This window comes from Petaurus breviceps, unplaced genomic scaffold (genome assembly GCF_028583685.1).
Source record: "Petaurus breviceps papuanus isolate PSGF00001 unplaced genomic scaffold, PetGlider_PUasm1.0 187, whole genome shotgun sequence".
Classification (NCBI taxonomy): domain Eukaryota; kingdom Metazoa; phylum Chordata; class Mammalia; order Diprotodontia; family Petauridae; genus Petaurus; species Petaurus breviceps.
In genome coordinates, this window is record NW_027185799.1 from 12,740,544 (window position 1) to 12,759,359 (window position 18,816).

Consider the following 18,816-nt stretch of genomic DNA (forward strand, 5'->3'; position numbering starts at 1 on the left):
ACAGGCACACTAATGCACTGCTGGAAGAGTTGTGAATTGGTCCAACTATTCTGGAATTATATCCAATGGGTAATAAAATTATGGATACCCTTTGACCCAACAATACTACTATTAGATCTCCATCCCAATGAGATCAAAGAAAAAGGAAGAGGAGCTATTTGTACAAAAATATTTATAACAGCTCTTTTTGTGATGACAAAGAATTGCAAATTGAGGTGATGCCCATGAATTGGTGAATGGCTGAACAAGTTGTACTGTATGATTGTGATGAAATACTACTGTGCTATAAAGAATAACAAGCGGGATTGTTTCAGAAAAACCTGTATGAATTGAGGCAGAGTGAAATGAGGACCAGGAGAATATTGTGTAGAGCACCAGCAATACTATAACAATGATCATCTGTCAAAGACTTAGCTACACCAAGAAAATGATCCAAAACAACAAGGATTCGAAATAAAAAATACATTCTTCCTCCAAGAAAAGAACTGATGAATTCGAGTGTAGATTACCTTTTTTACTTTATTTTTCTTGGGGGTTTTTGGCCTTTTTCTCCCAATCTGATTAATATGGAAATATGTTTGGCATACTTTCACATTTATAATTGATATAATGTTGCTTGCTTTCTCAATAGTGGGGGAGAGGTGGGAAGAAGGAAGAGAATTTGGAACTAAGTTTTTTTTTTTTAATGAATGAAGAAAACAAGCAAATGGGACAATCATAGATCACTCAAGAGGTAGTAAAAGAATATTTACTCATGTCACAGCAGAAGACTATTCAACATGGATAATCATTAAAGAAGCCACAAGTTGCTTCTCCTGAGCAAAAACTCCCCTGTCTCAATTATACTTTGTGGTCTGCAAGTCAAGCCTCCAGGAAATCCTCACATTGATTTTGTAACATCAAAGTGACCAAGAAGTAATGCAAAAAAACCTGAGTCTATAGGCCTCTGAGGCAATCAAGTCTCAAGGACAATTTCATATCTTTTTTGGAAAACAGTAACATAGCTTACATGAAGGGAAAGGGAAGGGATTAGATAATAATGCAGGAGTTTCTACAATCTAGTCCCAATCAACCTTTCTGATCTTATCTCACACTATTCCCCTCCAAATGTCTTGCCTTTCAGCTAAAAATGTCAGCCTACTGTTTCTGTTGTATGATTCAAATTTCTATAATGACTAACCTTTTGATCTTAGAAACAATTTTTTTTCCTAATTCTAAGATATAACTCTCGGGTAGTATAATAAGTAAATTAAATTAGGTGGGCTTGCCATCTTTATTATATTAGAATGGCCCAACCATGTCCAGGTAAGATCCCTGCAAATATTTAGGTCTCTCTTTACTTCTGTAAAAAGTGTTTTGTAGTTGTGAAAATTTTTGTGTGTCTTGATAGGTGGGCCCCAAGTAGAAATTACATTTTATAGTTATTTTGAATGGAATGTCTCCACTTTTTCCTACTGGATATTGGCAATGTACAAAAAGAAAGATAATTTATTTGGGTTTACTATATATGTCACGACTAGGCTAAAGTTATTCCAATAGCACTTTAATATAAATCTCACAGTTCTCTAAGTAGACCATCATCTACTATAAGCAATAATTTTGCTTCTTTTTGTCTATGTTTATACTCTTAATTCCATTTTTTTGGTGGTATAGTGTTTTTAGTATTATATCAAATAATAGTGGTGCTAGTGAATAGGAACACGCAGCCAAGATGGCCATCTGAGCAAGAGGCAAGCAACTTGCCTCTCATATACTCATTTCAACAAAACCTTGAAATACATATCAGAACAAATAATGATCAAAAAATTGAATGAAAGGGGCAGCTAGGTGGAACAGTAAATAGAGCAACAGCCCTGGAGTCGAGAGGACCTAAGTTCAAACATGAAGGTGTTTTTTGGGTACTTCTATTCTCCTTGTTGTGGCAATTAATTTATGTTGGCTAAATGTATCTATAAAAATACTATAATCAGTCTCAAAGTCATTTCTGTTGTTTATTTACCATTTAGAAGTGTCAACTCCTTTTTTAAGCAGCTCAGGCATGTCCAAATGTACGCCATATCTTTTTTCTAAGAGACTATTTGTTCTTTTTCTTCACTAATTCTAATTTTAGCTCTCATATCATAGTTGAGCTCAACTATGCAGATAGTTTCCCTTCCAGGGAAGGATGTACATACTCAGTCTCTTTCCTAGTAACCCATACCCAGTGTTCATTTCATTAGTGCATGATGTCTTAGAGCCCAAATGTCTCATACAGTCCTCCAGTTTCTGAAAACATCTCCTCTTGGACATTCTGGAATTGGGCCTGTTTTCAGAGCACCTCTGAAGGGAGGGGGTTCTCCTAGATCTGATTCTCTTGTTCTGATTCTTAGGTGTTTCTGCTATGATCTTTTACAAAACAGACCTCAATACAATTTAGTACACCCTCCTCATTTTGGTTTTCCAATAACCATCTCAAGCATTAGGTACCCATAATTTACCCAAAATTTCAGAGAATTTACATTTTTAACATCTCATCTAGAATTACCTCAATCTTGTACTTGGTGTGGACATTACTATCAACAGGCTAAAGGAAGAATGCTAGGCAGAAATCCATGAGGACCTAACATTGTAAAATGAGTCATTATGGTAAAGATTAATATTTACCAAAGTAAACATATAAGTAAACATATAAATTAGGGTACATTAAAACTTTCAGTTTTCAATTAAGCTCTGAAAAAATAAATCTTTCACTCCATTCAAATTTGAAAAGAAAAAAAATTTACATTATATCTTTATCTTAACATTTAGCTTACATCTTACATCTTTATCTAATTTCTTCCCTTGGAAAGATAGTATCACTGTATCAGTTTGAAAGAAAACTCATTCTCATAAATGAAGACACGATTTTTAAGTGGGTGACAAGTTTAAAAATTATTTTTATTTAGTAGGTTAGGGAATTGATATTCCCTACTGGCATCTTAGTGTTTTTAATATAAACCAGCAGTAACTCAGATATCTTACTGGTCACCTGCTCTGACAGAAAAACTTGATATAAAAGGAGAAAAAAAAGAGGAAGGAAACATAGCAGGGAGAAAAATATTTCCCTAGCTCGGCCTGACTTCAGGCACAAGATACTTGAAAGCCAATAATGTAGGAAAGTGTAACGTTATTCACAGGATATGAAAGACAGGCTTATGACTGACTAGGGAAAATTTCTTGTTTAGGAAACTAAGTCAAGAGGATTCTACTTAGGCCATGGTAAGATCTGTCTCCTCAACCTTTCCCAGGCACAGATACTACCTATAGTAAACAGACTACAGCACATGACATTTCTTTGAACATTTTAGATGTATTGGTGATTTCACATACCTCGAATCAAAACTCAGAGCAATGTCAAGTTATGGTCCAACAAATTTCTATCTCAAATAGCAAAATCTCAGAGTAAGTAGAATGATGGCTGACTCCAATATATTAACAGATATAATTTCATAAGGGTTGAATGGCAGTCCAAAAAACTAAATACTCTCTCATTGTGGCTGGCTGCTGGTACTCAGCAATTTTACAACTTGTAATCAGTAAGGTTTTGGTAAGCAGAGTTGATACTCTCTGCAGGTAAACCTGAAGAGATGAATGTAACAGAATTTTATCAACAAGGTACTATTTCCATTCAAATATCAGACATCTCAGAGACACAACAGAAACACAATTACAACATGAGCATGACACAAATGCCATAAGAAGTCTAAATGATAGCAGTGTAGGTAAATGTGTTTCCAAATCATCTTCATAGCCATTCATTCTATCACAAGTGACTTTTAAGTTCACAATCCTTATAACTTAGAAAAGTATTGGCACAAAATACATTTCATTAAAAACACAACCAGCACAACAAAAAACTTGGGACAAACCTGGGGAGCTGATGTTACTACTTATCCCTTTAACCTGGAAAACAGTGGTGACAAAGAATGGTAATAAGTTCTGACTAATTACCCTAATAGGAAGATATACCTCTTTGTAAATGAAGTCACATAAGACAAAGGAATCTCACATTAAAATTACTGGGAAATACATATAAGGCTCTACTGGTTTAAACTCACAACTGTTATCGTTAGGTCAGTTCAAAGTATACTGGGCTAAATATTATAAGCCATTTTTGTTTAAGTTCCTCACTCTACAATCCTAGGTAGGGTATTTTGATTTTTCACCCAGGCAAAAAGGTCTAAGGAGTCAGCTACCATTCTGACATGGAATGCCTTCACTTTCTGAAATCATAGTCCTTGAGAATTTTAAGAAGGGTTATGACTACACTAATATCTAATACAGCGATTCCCAATTTGCACAATAAAAGAAAACACTTATGGTATCATGTAGAAGTCATATCTAAATCTTACTATATAATTATTTAGAATGGAGCACTGAGAATGAAGTAATCACAATAGCCAACATTGATATAGTATCTGACAAATGGTATGATTTAGGCACTATGCTACTAAGCTCTTCACAACTTCACAACCATTGGTCCTCCCAACAATCCTGGGGGTAGGTACTATTTTTATCCACTTTATATATTAACAAACTGAGATAAACATAAGTGAAATAACATGTCTATGGTCATACAACCAATAAATTTCTTGATGTCAAATGGCAATTGCATTTTATATTAAGTTCTACTCTACTATAATTACCCTAATGGAGAACACATCTCACCTTAAATCAAGTAAAATCATCTCTGGTTTTACAATCAAATAATGTCATTTAAAATCTCATTTTTACACATGCTCAGTATAGACCTGCTTAATGCTTTGTGCTATCTTAGCGAAATCTATTTTTTTAAAGGTTCTTCTAGTAACTGAAAAATATTCTAAATCCTAAGATGGACAGCACAAGTAGCCATAATTTACAAAATTTCATCTCATAACCCAATTAAATATGGATTTATAATTTCTAATATTTAAAATCTATTTTACTTAAGCTACTTAAAAGTAAGGATTAAGTTTCACTCACCCTCAAGTCACTCCTTGATTTAAACAAACTTCTCTCCTTTTGAGGTCAAAAAGAAAGTTCAGATCGTAAACTGTCTTTGAAATTCTACTGAAATTGATTTCTTACAGTCCGACACTTTTAAAACTACAGTGAAAAAAATGGAGCTCCCTCCCTAAAACAATAAAAGCAGTCTGTATATAATCTTTTCTTCTCCTAAAACAAACTACAGTTTTGAGAGACCACAAAGGTTTAACATTCATAAAGACAATCAATTCATGACCAGTTTGTGTTTAAGGTTCATTATGGTCTACGCTTTTATCTATGCTTACTTTTCATAGGCACAAAACAATGGCCCACGTGGTTCAGCTGAGCAGCCTGGTCAGACACCTGGTCCTTGGTTCATAGATCTAATAAAGGTTCAGGAGTGCCTAACAGTCCCTCTGACAGTTCATGGCATTGAAATTGGTGGACTGTTTTAGTAAGCTGATGGCTAAGGAAAAAACTCACAGGTTGCCCAGATATGTGAGTAATTTTGGTACAAATGAATTCCTCCTGATGGGCATGCAGGGTTCCACTACTGACCCTTGCCTTCTACAACTAGGTTAATAGTGCCATACACCCTCATGGTATGTGTGGATGTCCATAGGTTGAGTCCTTTTTCCAAAGACTATGAGCTAATGGAGGACAGTATTTAGGGCAAAACCTAGAGACCATCTCTCTCTTATCAGTAATATAAATATGATGAAGTGAGAATCGCAACTCAGACAGTAAATACCAGTGATGAAGCTTCAAAAAGAAATCAGTGTGCATACACAAAAAAAAAATCGCTTTTCATGTCAATTTTAAGACATACATCTTAGCAATATTTTGCTCTATTTTATCCCCTCTTTCTAATCCTTTCCTTAAATGAGAAGTATGTATCTCTCTGACCTTTAAAACTAAGATTCCCCCTTTAAGAAAGAATTTTTCAAAAGTTACAACCCCAATCTCCTGGCTGAACCAAGGGCCCCCTTAGAGAAAATAAATTTTGTAATGTTTAAGAATTCCATGAAACAATATTAATCTTTCTTGTCGTAAGCCAAGAGTTTCCCCTTGAAGTAGGAAAAAATTTCTCAAGGGTTTTTAAGCTCCTTAGGGGAATTTGCCAGACTTTATAACATCAATTATTATCAAACTGAATACAAACAGTACCCCAAGACAGACATAAACAAAGTTGCAACTTTTCTCAACAGAATGCTTACCCCAGCTCAAAGAATTGAGATTGAGGGGAGTGTGAGTTCTCCACTGTAGTTTTGATTGAAGAGTACCCCCTCCAAGTAAGAAACATCACCAAGGAGTTGGGAGGGGTCAGGGTTTCCTCAGAGGCTGTTTCAAGGACCCTAGGAGCCCCTAATCCCAGATAAGCCCCCAATTGTCATGATTGTAAACAAGGTAGTCTGAGGTAAGGCCTTCCAAGCACTATCAGTTTATTACTATAGCACAAATGAACTAACAAAGAGGGTCAATGGCTACCTCAATAATGCCAGGGACACCACTGATGGATGATGAGGCATTTTATAGTAATTAACAAGATGACAGAGCAAAATTTCAAGCTACAAAGATGTGTCTCATTCTGAATGGTCAGAAAGTAAAAAACCCTCAGATCCTCTGTTTGGTATTATTTTTGCTCGAACCTCCTCTGCTAAAAAAGCCCCTTAGCCACAAGAAGATATATGATTCAGATCACAAGACAAAAGCAAGAAAATCCTGCCTTGGGAAATGAAAGTAGTATGCAGGAGACAGGAGTAGTCCTCAGGTAATAGGACTAGTCTGCAGACTATGGGATTAGTCCACAATAGTTTCAATTAACCTTGATCTTTCCCCAGAAAGTATTTGGTGGATGAAGTTGCAAGAGTGGAAATACAACTTTGCTGTTGTCCTTCAGTCATTTTCAGTTATGTCTTACTCTTTGTGACCCCATTTGGAATTTTCTTGACCAAGAGTGGTTTGCCATTTTCTTCACCAGTTCATTTTATAGATGAGAAACTGAGGCAAACAGGGTTAAGAGACTTGCCCAGGGTCACACGGCTGGTAAAAATCTGAGGCCAAATTTGAATTTAGGAAGATAAGTCTTCCAGACTCGAGGCCTGACATTCTACCACCTAGCTGCCCAGGAGAATAAAGCTACAAGATAAGAACATGATAAGTAGCCTGAGGTTACCTGAGCAAAACTTATAGCAAAGATTAATATTTTTTCTTTTTTTTTTTAAGGTGGGAGGGCAGGGCAATTGGGGTTAAGTGCCTTGCCCAAGGTCACACGGCTAGTAAGTGTTAAGTGCCTGAGGCTGGATTTGAACTCTGGTCCTCCTGACTCCAGGGCTGGTGCTCTATTGACTGCACCACCTAGCCGTCCCAAAGAGTAATATTAAATCTAATTTTACTAAGCCTTAAAAATAGAATTAAAATCAATTTTCAATTTTACAGCATCATGCATACAAGAAAAGAAAAACTATCCCTGCCCTCAAGGAGATCATATTCTAAGGTGTGGACAACATGTAAACAATTTAAATAAACAAGCTATATAGTACAGACAGCAAATAATCTCAAGGGGAAGGGACAACCATGGGGGATTGGGCAAAGCTTCCTATAGAAGGTGGAATTTGAATAAGTCTTTAAGGAAGCTAGAGAAGCTAGGAGGCAAAAGTGATGAAAGAAAATATTGAACACATGAAGTACAGCTAATGCAAAGGCAGAGAATCAGAAGATGGGAGTTGTCATGTGTGAGAACCAGCAAGCCAATGTAATCTGACTATAAAGTGTGAGGAGGGGAATGAAAACTAAGAAGGAAACCTAGGAAGAGTCCATATTGAGAAGGGCTTTAAATGACACACAGAAGATTTTGTATTTTGTCCTGGATATAAGAAAAAGGGAGTGGAGTTTATTGAGGGGGGAAGGGAGTAATAAATCTAAACCTCAAAAGAAAAATCTAAACCTGAAAAAAAAATCTAAACCTGATCACTTTGGAAAAGAAGTAGGGGATGGAATGGAGTAGAGAAAGACTTAAGAACAGGGAGACCAATTAAAATGTTATTACAATTTTATAGGGAAGAAATGATAAAGGCCTGTATTCGGGTGGTAGCTAGTAAAGAGTGTAGAGTGAAGAGAAGGGGACAGATATGACAGATATAGTGAAAGTAGAAACAACAAGATTTGACAACAGATTATATATACAGTTGGGGTGATTATGATTGAGGAATTCAAGATGACACAAATTTGTAAGCCTAAGTGACTAGGCTTATTAAGCATATAAAAACAACTATGTGAACAGGCAGTTGTCAAAGGAAGAAATTAAAGATATCTATAAGCATATGAAAAATGCTCTAAATCACTACTGATAGAAAAATGCAAATCAAAACAACTCTGAGGTACCACATCCCACCTGTCAGATTGGTTAACATGATAAAACAGGGAAATGATAAATGCTGGAGAAGATGTGGGAAAACTGGAACACTAATGTATTGTTGGTGGAGTTGAGAACTGATCCAACTATTCTGGAAAGCAATTTGGAACTATGCCCAAAGGGATATACCCTTTGATCCAGCAATTATCATTTCTAGGTCTGTATCCCAAAGAGATCGTACAAGTGGGAAAAGGACCCATATGTACAAAAATATTTACAGCGGCTCTTTTTGTGGTGGCAAAGAATTGGAAATCAAGGAGATGCCCATCAATTGGGGAATGGCTAAACAAGTTGTGGTATATGAATGTAATAGAATACTATTGTGCCATAAGAAATAAGGAGTAGATGAGGGGTGGCTAGGTGGCACAGTGAATAGAGTAATAGCCCTGGAGTCAGGAGGGCCTGAGTTCGAATCTGGCCTCAGACACAACACACACACACACAAAAAAAACTAGCCATGTGACCTTGGGCAAGTCACTTAACCCCAACTGCCTTCCAAAAAAAAAAAAGCAAAGAAATGAGGAGTAGATGGACTTTATAATAACCTGGAGAGACTTACAAAAACTGATGCTGAGTGAGGGGAGCAGAACCAGGAGAACTTTGTACACAATTACAGACACATTGTATCTGTGATGATTAACTTTGATAGACTGGGCTCCTCTCAGCAATGCAAGACTATAAGACAACTTCAAAAGATTCATGATGGAAAGGGCTATCTACATCCAGAGAAAGAATTACAGAGTCTGAATACAGATTGAAGCGAACTACTTGTTCTCTCTCTTTTTTTGTTTTGTTTTGTTTTGCTTCTACTTTCTCATTGTTCATTCTCATGGTTACAATCCTCCTTTACAACTTGACTAATGTTTAATGTAAAGGCATTTGTAGAAGCTATATAAGACTGCATGCCACCATGGGGGGAGGAGAGGGAAGGGAGAAAATTTGTAACTCAAAAGCTTGTGGAACAGCATGTTGCAAACTACAAGTAAATAAATTAATTTATTAAATTAAAAAAAATTAAAAATAAAAACTATGGCATAGACACTCCTTTCTAGAAGCTTACAATCTAATGAAAGAAAATGGTATGTATACAAACAGCTATGACATATAGAGAACTATGATAAGTCCAAATGACAGATACAGGAAAACTATCAAAAAAAAAAGAAGGAAACATTACTTATGGGGTGGGAGGGGTTGCTGTCAAGAAAGTTTCATTAGAGGGGTGGCCAGGTGGCTCAGCGAGTAAGAGTACCGGCTCCAGTGTTGGGACGACCTGGAGATCAAATCCCGGGCTCAGACACTCAGAACCACACCCAGAAATAACTGGCCGTGTAACCTTGAGCAAGTTACTTAACCCCGATTGCTTAAAAAATAAAAAAGTTTCATAGAAGAAGTGGCACCTGAGCTGCGCCTAGAGACTTCAAGCCAGGGAAATATATGGGAACGTATACATTAAAAGCAAAAGCACAGTGACAGGAAGACCAAATGGCACCTGCCTCCCCAAGGTACACTACCAAGCGACAAGTCTGAAGGGTAATTACTCTTGCTTTAACTGAACAAAATAACACCTTAAAAATAGACTAACTCAGATGGCAAAAGAGGCTCAAAAAGGCAATGAGGAGAAGAATGCCTTAAAAAGCCAAATTTGCCAGATGGAAGAAGAATCTCAAAAGCTCAATGAGGAGAATCATTACTTCGGAATTAGATTGGAGCAAATGGAAGCTAATGACTTTATGAGAAATCAAGATGCTGTTAAACAGATCCAAACAAATGAAAGAACATAAGGCAATGTGAAATATCTCCTGGGAAAAACCACTGACCTGGAAAATAGATCCAGGAGAGATAATTTAAAAATCATTGGACTACCTGAAAGCCATGATCAAAGTAAGAACCTAGAAATCATCCTCCAGGAAGTTCTCAAAGAAAACTGCCCTGATGTTTTAGAACCAGAGGGCAAAACAGAGGTTGAAAGAATCCACCAATCACCTCCTAAAAAAGATCCCAAAAAGAAAACTCCTAGGAATATTATAGCCAGGTTCCGGAATTCCCAGATTAAGGAGAGAATATTACAAGCAGCCAGAAAGAAACAATTTGAATACTGTGGAAACACAATCAGGATAACCCAGGATCTGGCAGCTTCTACACTGAGGATTGAAGGGCTTGGAATATGATATTCTGGAGGTCAAAGGAGCTGGGATTAAAACCAAGAATCCCCTGCCCAGCAAAACTTAGTATCATGTTTCAGGGGAAAATATGGTCATTCATTGGAATAGAGGACTTTCAAGCATTCTTGATGAAAAAAACAGAGTTGAATAGAAAATTTCGCATTCAGATACAAGAAGCAAGAGAAGCATGAGAAGGTAAACAGGGAAAAGAAATCATAAGGAACTTACCAAAGTTGAACTATTAACATTCCTACATGGAAAAACAATAATTGTAACTGATGAAACTTTTCTCAGTTTGAAAATAGTTGAAGGGAATAGAATTATATATATATATATATATATATATATATATATATGTATGTATGTATGTATGTATGTATATGAGGGTATATGGGCATATGAATACATATGTGAATGTGTGTATATATGTTTACAGGTATACATAGATAGAGGGCACAGGACCAATTTAACAGGAAGGGATGATACTTAAAAGGTGAAATTAAGAGGTGAGAGAAGAATATAATGATAGGAGATGGGGAGAGACAGAATGGGGTAAACTATCTCATAAAGAAGAAGCAAGGGAGAATGGTTACAATGGAGGGGAAGAATAGGAAGGCAAAAGGGAATGGGTTAACCTTATTCTCATTGAATTTGGCATGGGGAGGGAATGAAATACACACTAAATAGGGTATCTCACCCTATAGGAGAGTAGGGGGAAAGTAGATCAGAGGGAGGATGACGGAAGGGAGGGCAGGCTTGGGGGGAGGGAAGTTGGAAGCATCCAAGTTTGAAAAAGGACAGGGTCAAAGTAGAGAAAAGAATAAGTGGGAGGTGGGATAGGAGGGAGGGAAATATGGTCAGTCTTTTACAATATATCTACTATGTTATTGTTTTGCATTAGCTACACATGTGCAACCTATACTGAACTGCTTATCTTCCCAGTAAGGGTGGCTGCTAAGGGAGGATGGGAATGAATCTGGAATTCAAAGTTTTAAAATCAAATGTTTAAATATATATATACATATATATATATATATATACACACTATTATTAATACTGTTTTACATGTAATTGGGAAATAAGATATACAGGCACTGGGACATTGAGATCCACCATGCCCTACTGGAAAAGTCAAAAGGGGAATGGGAGAAAACATGAGAGAGAGCAGATTGGAGAAGGAGATATCATGTGGGACTGCTATTTTGGGGTGGTAGGTAGGGGAAAAACGGGAAGAAAATTTGTAACTCAAAATCTAGCAGAAATGAATGATGTAAATCAGAAGTTAATGAAGCATTTGAAAAATGAAAAAAAAATTAAAAATACATACTTTAAAAAACCTACTTCACATACCAGAATGATTTTTTTAAACACTGAAAGAAAAATGCAAATAAAATTAATTTCTTTAATACTTCAAAAATTTCAACAGTGCAGACATTTCTTCCACTGACACAGATCACCATCTCTCTTAGTAAATGTCCTTTATAATTTACTGTGGCCAAGAAAATTCACCACTGTATAGTCAATTTGGTGATTAGCCTGTTCAAAATGATTAGGCTGGTCTGAAATTACAGAGTTCATCACCAAGCCTCTCCTCAAAGCTCTTCCAGCTCGGGAGAATCTGCCAAAAAGTTGAAGTTAATTAGAATTACCTTAAAGAACTCAGTATGACCTCCATGCCACAGTGAGGTATTAGAGTAGTACTTTAAACCAAATATTTATTCGAAATAATCCTAGGACTCACCTTTCCACAACCAGACTAACTGCTTCTGTGAGATCTGGGTTTGCTGCATGGAGGTGTTTCCACAAAGACCACACAAATTCTTTGTCAGCCTTAAAGGAAAAATAAAAGAAATGTCTTATTTTAAATATCATGCTTTCCAATGCAACAACTACAGATTAAGGAATTCTTGTCGTTGAGTCATGTCCAACTCTTAATGACCCCCTTTGGAGTTTTCTTGGCAAAGATATCAGAGTGGTTTGCCATTTCCTTTTCCAGCTCATTTTACAAGTGAGGAAACTGAGGCCAACAAATTTAAGTGACTTGCCCAGGTTATACAGCTATAAGTGTCTGAGGCTATATTTGAACTCAGAAATATGAGCTTGAAGCCAGACCTGGCACTCTATCTACTCCACCCTTACTATGATCCCTAGTTTCTACACTGTGTTCTATAAGCTCAAAGAGGTTACTTAAGTGAACTTTTAAAAATATATTCCCTTTCATAATCCTAATACTTCCCATCTCCCCCATTCCTTTTTGTAAAATTATAATTCTAGATAAACAAATCAATCATATCTCCAACTGGACTGTAATCCTGTCATTACTTATTCATCCAATGTATATGTACCTATCATGCAAAATGTCATAAAATAAATTTTTTAGGAGAATGAATTTTTTCTGTGACTTTCAACTTAAATGTCTTATCTAAAATCTACTTAAGAATACAAACAAACATGACAGAGTAACAGGTCTCAGCATAATTCCTAGAAGATACCACCTCAAATCATCAAATACTGTGTCAAATATATCCTTATTAAAACTGGAATAAGAAGAGATGATGAAAAGTAACTCCACAAAAATATTTCTGATCAGAAGCAACAGGAGAGTGCTGAGTTTAAAAACTCAAAACACCTCATCATTCACCTACTCTTGACCCCCACCTGCCTTGCATTCCATATGACAGACCACACCTCCATGGCAGTAAGCCAGAATGATTTGGCAGTAGCAGCCACTTCACCTAACCCCACTGGAGACCTAGCAGGGTAGAGCAAATCCATGCATATCCTTTAGATAGCAACCAGAAAAAAATTCCCTACCCCAAACATAAACCTGATGATGGCTATGAAAGTACCCAGGTATAGTGATCTAGAGGGAAAAAATAAGTAGGGTATGGCTGAGAGAAAGGCCAGAAGGACTCCTGATCCAACCCTACCTCATCAGAAGACAAGTACTAAATGGGAGATGAGTAAGAAGGCCAACAAAGAAAGCTAGATGATAAGTAAAGTTCCCAACCAAAAAAGAAGTAGATGACTCAAAGAAAGGAAAATAAGCCAAGACAACAAGGAAAGGTCACAAAAAAATTACCATTTAACAGAAAATGACCCAAATACCTCAAATAAAAAGAAAAACAAAAACTTCTATAGGTCTCCCAGAATTAACAAAGCAACAGCAACAAACAAATGGATTAAAAGAAAAACAGTAAAATTTAAATTAAGAATGGAAATTAAGGGGAAAAACAGAGTTCTCAAAAAAAAAAAAGAAAGGAAAAAACCAAAAAGCAAATTTAAACAATAGACAATGAAGGAAAGATTGCAAAAAAAAAAAAAAAAAACACCTTGACTTAGAGAACGGGAAATGACGAGGGAGGGTAGATATTTCAGGAACCCCAACAACCAGAGTCCCTGGAAAGCAGTCTGGAAGGAATTCACGGGACTCAAGCGTTCTCTAAGTCAAGGTGGTAAAGATTTATTGTTACACTACAGCAGGCAAGAGTTCTTAGAGAACCTGCAACCTTGGAGGAGAACATTTAAGGTTTACATAGGATAAATTATAGTGAAACCTGTGCCAATTAAGCAGAGTCAGGCTGGGATTAGGGAGGAGTTAAGGAGTGGTCAGTTCTTAAAGGAATGTGGACTTTTAATATCTACCAAGCAGACATATTACCCAGAATTCCCAGGGAAATAGCCCAAGGGGGGCCTGAATGGAGGTGTGGTTTTAGGTCTGAGATGTCACTAAGTCAGCTAGTGGTCAGGGCTGAACAAGCTGCCACCCTTCAATGTCATGTTTGACAAGATGGATGTTGGGATATTAGTATATCCCAAGCTAACAAGGGATATAGGATGTGAATAATGAGCTAAGGAGTATACATATGACTGAGTCTAGGATATGGTATGACTCAGTACACAGCTACTTCGGCCAGCACACAATTGGGTCAAACTACTAAATTCTACAGGTGCAGTTGACCACTGTAACAGGAAGAGAGATAATTATTTTCCTAGAGCTTGCTGCCCTTGAACTAGAGAGAAACTGCCTGAGAGAGTGTTTTGAGGCTATGTAGAAATGTGATTTCACAAACTGGGATTCAAGCACAGGCACCCAAGCACAACATCAGTAAATATAAAACTCAAGTAAATACAGATCTGGATAAATAAATTGTAAAAAAAAAAAAAATCAAGTTATTGTGTCATCTGAAAAGTACTGAATTATAAACAAATCAAAGCATCTGACCCTAAAGAGATGATGAATAATTTGAATTTCATAGCTTTTCTAGAAAAAAAAATATTACGTGAAATGCCTGAATACCAGACAATAAGAAAAATTTTAAAAATATTGCAACTGATTGGTTTCCCTTGTCAGATCATTCAACAGATCCCATTTTGCTCCTCTCTAACATATTTTTCACGTATTATTGTACATGATAGTTACTTGTGTATTATCTTTGCTATCAGAGTTGAGATCATCTTCAGCTCTGATCAAAGTAGGCACTTATCTGTGTACTTGTTCCTTTCCCATTCGATTATCAAGAAATTGATGGCAAGACCTGTTTCATTTTTGTTTTTCATTCCCCAAAACCTAGCAGAATGACTTTCCCATGTTAGGTGCCAATGCTAGTTGATTTGGCTTGCTTTATCAAGGCATGTCAAAACAAACCAAATAACACCTTCTCTTCCTGTGCCACTCTTATCTAAATCTTCCTATAATTTCATAGGGCGTCAGCAATATATCCATTAAGTAGGCTTCATCTTGGTCTTTTGACATTTGACCAAGGCCAGCACCAGGTCCATATGTATGCTATGTCACAGTCCCTCTACATGAGGAACTGATCTTCTTTTCCAGGCATATATCCTTTATACCACTTTTCTTGTATTCACTATTACCCTTTGAGCAGCCCACAACTTTTAATTCTTCAAAAAATGTGGCATTCTATGGATCAAAGTCATAGCACATCACTAGAAAAATATTGAAGGCCTCAGTTATTGGGATATGGCTGTACAAGGTATGGTATGTTAATATAACAGAATATTAGAATACCAAAAGGAATAACAAATATGAAGAATGCAAAGAAACCAAAGAAATTTTGCATGAAGTGACATGGAGTGAAAAGAACAGAGTCAGAAGTACAATATAACCAATGACTACAACAGGCCCAACAAATTCAACATGAAGACACAACAAAACTCTGGTCAAATAATATCAAAATTGAAGAAAACATTCCTCCAAACATATTAATAATTGAAAATCTATATTCAGAGGAGTATGAACTTTTTAAAAGAACTTGTCTGAATAGTTGTTGGTTAATTGTCATGCCAAAATAAAAGGAAGAAAAACATTTTAAAAAAATCAAAATCTTAAACGGTGGGTCTTTCTTTTATTTTTTTTTTGAGGGTCATATGTTGGCATTTATTATTTAAGCTGAAGAACAGGTTATGAGGGGGGTGGGGCAAGGGAGGAGCCAGGGAGGAGAGCTTCTCATCTGTGTCTGCTCCAGACAGGGTTGATCCTGATTTCTGAGCCTTGGTCCAGGGCACACAAGGAAGCACATGCTAAGATGAGGTTCCAGGGGTACAGGTTGAGGAAAATGGCAGGGGTGGCCCGAGCTACACATCCAGCCAGAGGTGGGGCTGGGATTATCCTTGGGTCAGCAGCACCGCTCCCTTTTTGGAACTGAAGCCTATCAATAAAGTCCCATCCCACATATTTCTTATAAAACATTCTTGTAGTTTAAGTCTTTGTGATAAAGACTTCTTTCATCACCTTTCTAGCTTCTTGTACTTTGCTTCTACTTTCTTTGCATATGCATCCAACTTGTAAGCTGCCTGCTGGAGAGCAGCTACTTGCTCCTCAATTAAAGTGATCTGATCCAGATAAGGCTGAAGGGCGGCAGATTTCTGGTTTAAGTCCTTTAGGTTTCTACGTGTGTTTACTGCAATATCTTTCATTTCTAGATACTTCAAGCTAGTCAGATTGTTCATATTTTCCAGAAGTTTATAATCTTCACTGGTGGCTGTCAGCTCGCCTGTCAGGTACATGGCCATTTTGGAGAACACGTCCTGGCACAGCCCCGTGATGTCCGCCTCGGAGAGCTTCATGGCTTCCTCGACCATCTCCACCACAGCATCGTCTAGGCCAGGGAAGGGAGAAAGGAGAAAGGATGGGGAGGGGGAGAGGGAGAGGTAAGGGGACAAGGAAGGAGGAAAAGGGATAGGGTGAGCAGTGGGAGAGGGAGATAAGGGGGTGGGTCTTTATTTCAAGGAGAAGTTTAAGTCCTTCAAAAAGCAATAGCCAGGAAGCGGCTAGGTGGAGCAGTAAATAGAGCACCCACTCTGGAGTAAGGAGGACATGAGTTCAAATCCAGCCTCAGATACTCAAAAAAAAAAAAAACTAACTGTGTGATACTGGGCAAGTCACTTAACCCCAACTGCCCTCCAAAAAGAAAAAACAAAAGGCAAAAGCCAAAAGCAATTCCTCTTCCTATTTAAAAATGGGTTCAGTTCACTGTCCATCATCAGAGTCTAAGTGTATTGATGTACCAGCTCTAGGAGTTGTCTGTTCAATTGAATATCATAATCTGGGCAATAAGCAGTCTTATTCCACTTGGCTTTTCTGATGAAAATGATCTAGACAAACTCTATTGAGCGATTATGGATTTTGTTTAGAAGTTTTACAATATTGTTTGGCTTTATACAATCAGCGCAATGCCATTCACAAATGGAGAATCACTGGGAAGACCTTACTATCTAGATAGAATCCCTCTTCCATTTGGAGTCTCTCCACTACAATGGCAAACACCACTAGCATGTACATCTCCCTATTTTATATGCCTTGATTGATACTAACAAAAATTTAAAAAAATAAAAGCTAGCATTTTATAGCACTTTAAAGTTAACAAAGCCCTTTGCAAATATCATCTCATCTGATCCTCAATCAACCTGAGAGTTAGATGCTATCATTATTCCCATTACACAGATAAGGAAACTGAGGCAGAGGCAAAGTAACTTGCCCAGGGTGCCTGATTTGAACTCAGGTCTTCCTGACTTTAAATCTAGTATTTCTATCCACTGAATCACCTAGAAAAAAAGTTATTTCTGTTGTTATATCTTTCAAAGAATTTTGTATAATTTAGACACATACATGGAAGACACATTACAATGATGTTTTTGGTCTGAGAACACAAAGGCTTCTTCTATAATCAACAAACAAAAAGCACAGCAGAATCCTCTATTCTGTAAATTTTCAATCAATGGGGTAAATGCAAAAAGGGCAAACATAGAACATCATTTTCAGAAGGCTGCCTGTTTCGCTTTCATCAAGAATGTAAAGGAAAGAGGTTTAGCAGTAACAGATCTTAAACTATATTACAAGGCAGTAATTATCAAAATATATGGTACTGGATAAGAAATAGAAAGGTAGATCAATGGAACAGAGCAGACGAACAACTTGCGAAAGCAAATAAATATGACAACACATGAAGACTTAAAAATTTGGAGATAAGAATTCGTTATTTGGTAAAAAATCATAAAGAAAACTAGAAAGCAGTATGGCAGAAATTGCGCCAATATCTCACACCACTTGCCAAAATAAGTTCAAAATGGATACATGACCTAGATATAAAGAGAGATACTGTTACAAGACAATTAGAAGAGCATGGAATACATCATATTTATGGATTTGTTAACAATTTGTGAATAAACAAGAGACAGAGAAAAAAATTAAGTGTAAAATGGATAATTTTTATTACATTAAATTTAAAAGGTTTTGTACAAATAAAACAAATGTAGCCAAGATCAGAAAGAAAACAGAAAATCTGGGAGAAAATTTTAAGTTTTTCAGAAAAAGGTCTCATCTCAAATATGTAAGAAACTTTGCCAAATCTATAAGAATGTAAGTCATTCTCCAACTGATAAATGGTCAAAGGCATTGGCAATTTTCCAATGAAGAAATCAAAAAAATTTATAGTCATATAAAAAATGCTCTGAACCATTATTGATTAGAGAAATACAAATTAAAACAACTTTGGTTTTTTTTTCCATTTTTTTTCCATTTTTCAGTTTACATCATTCATTTCCACAAGATTTTGAGTTACATGGGGAAAGCTAGGTGGCCCAGTGAATAGAGCACCGGCCCTAGAGTCAGTAGGACCTGAGTTCAAATCCGACCTCAGACACTTAACACAAAAACTAGCCGTGTGACTTTGGACAAGTCACTTAACCCCAATTGCCCTCCAAAAAAGCAAAAAAACAAAAAAAAGATTTTGA

At 36.7% G+C, this 18,816-nt stretch overlaps 2 protein-coding genes across 2 annotated transcripts in view; both read right to left on the bottom strand.

The window, feature by feature from the left end:
• Positions 1-18,816, bottom strand: part of CNTLN (centlein) — a 492,075-nt gene that overhangs the window by 461,098 nt on the left and 12,161 nt on the right. Inside the window, exon 3 of the mRNA XM_069090553.1 lies at positions 12,305-12,393. Coding sequence (XP_068946654.1) covers positions 12,305-12,393 — 89 coding nt within the window. The remainder of the gene's footprint in view (positions 1-12,304; positions 12,394-18,816) is intronic.
• Positions 15,913-16,670, bottom strand: LOC138163106 (biogenesis of lysosome-related organelles complex 1 subunit 2-like). The gene has a single exon (XM_069090565.1). The coding sequence runs from the start codon at positions 16,663-16,665 to the stop codon at positions 16,312-16,314; it is 354 nt and encodes a 117-aa protein (XP_068946666.1). The 5' UTR covers positions 16,666-16,670; the 3' UTR covers positions 15,913-16,311.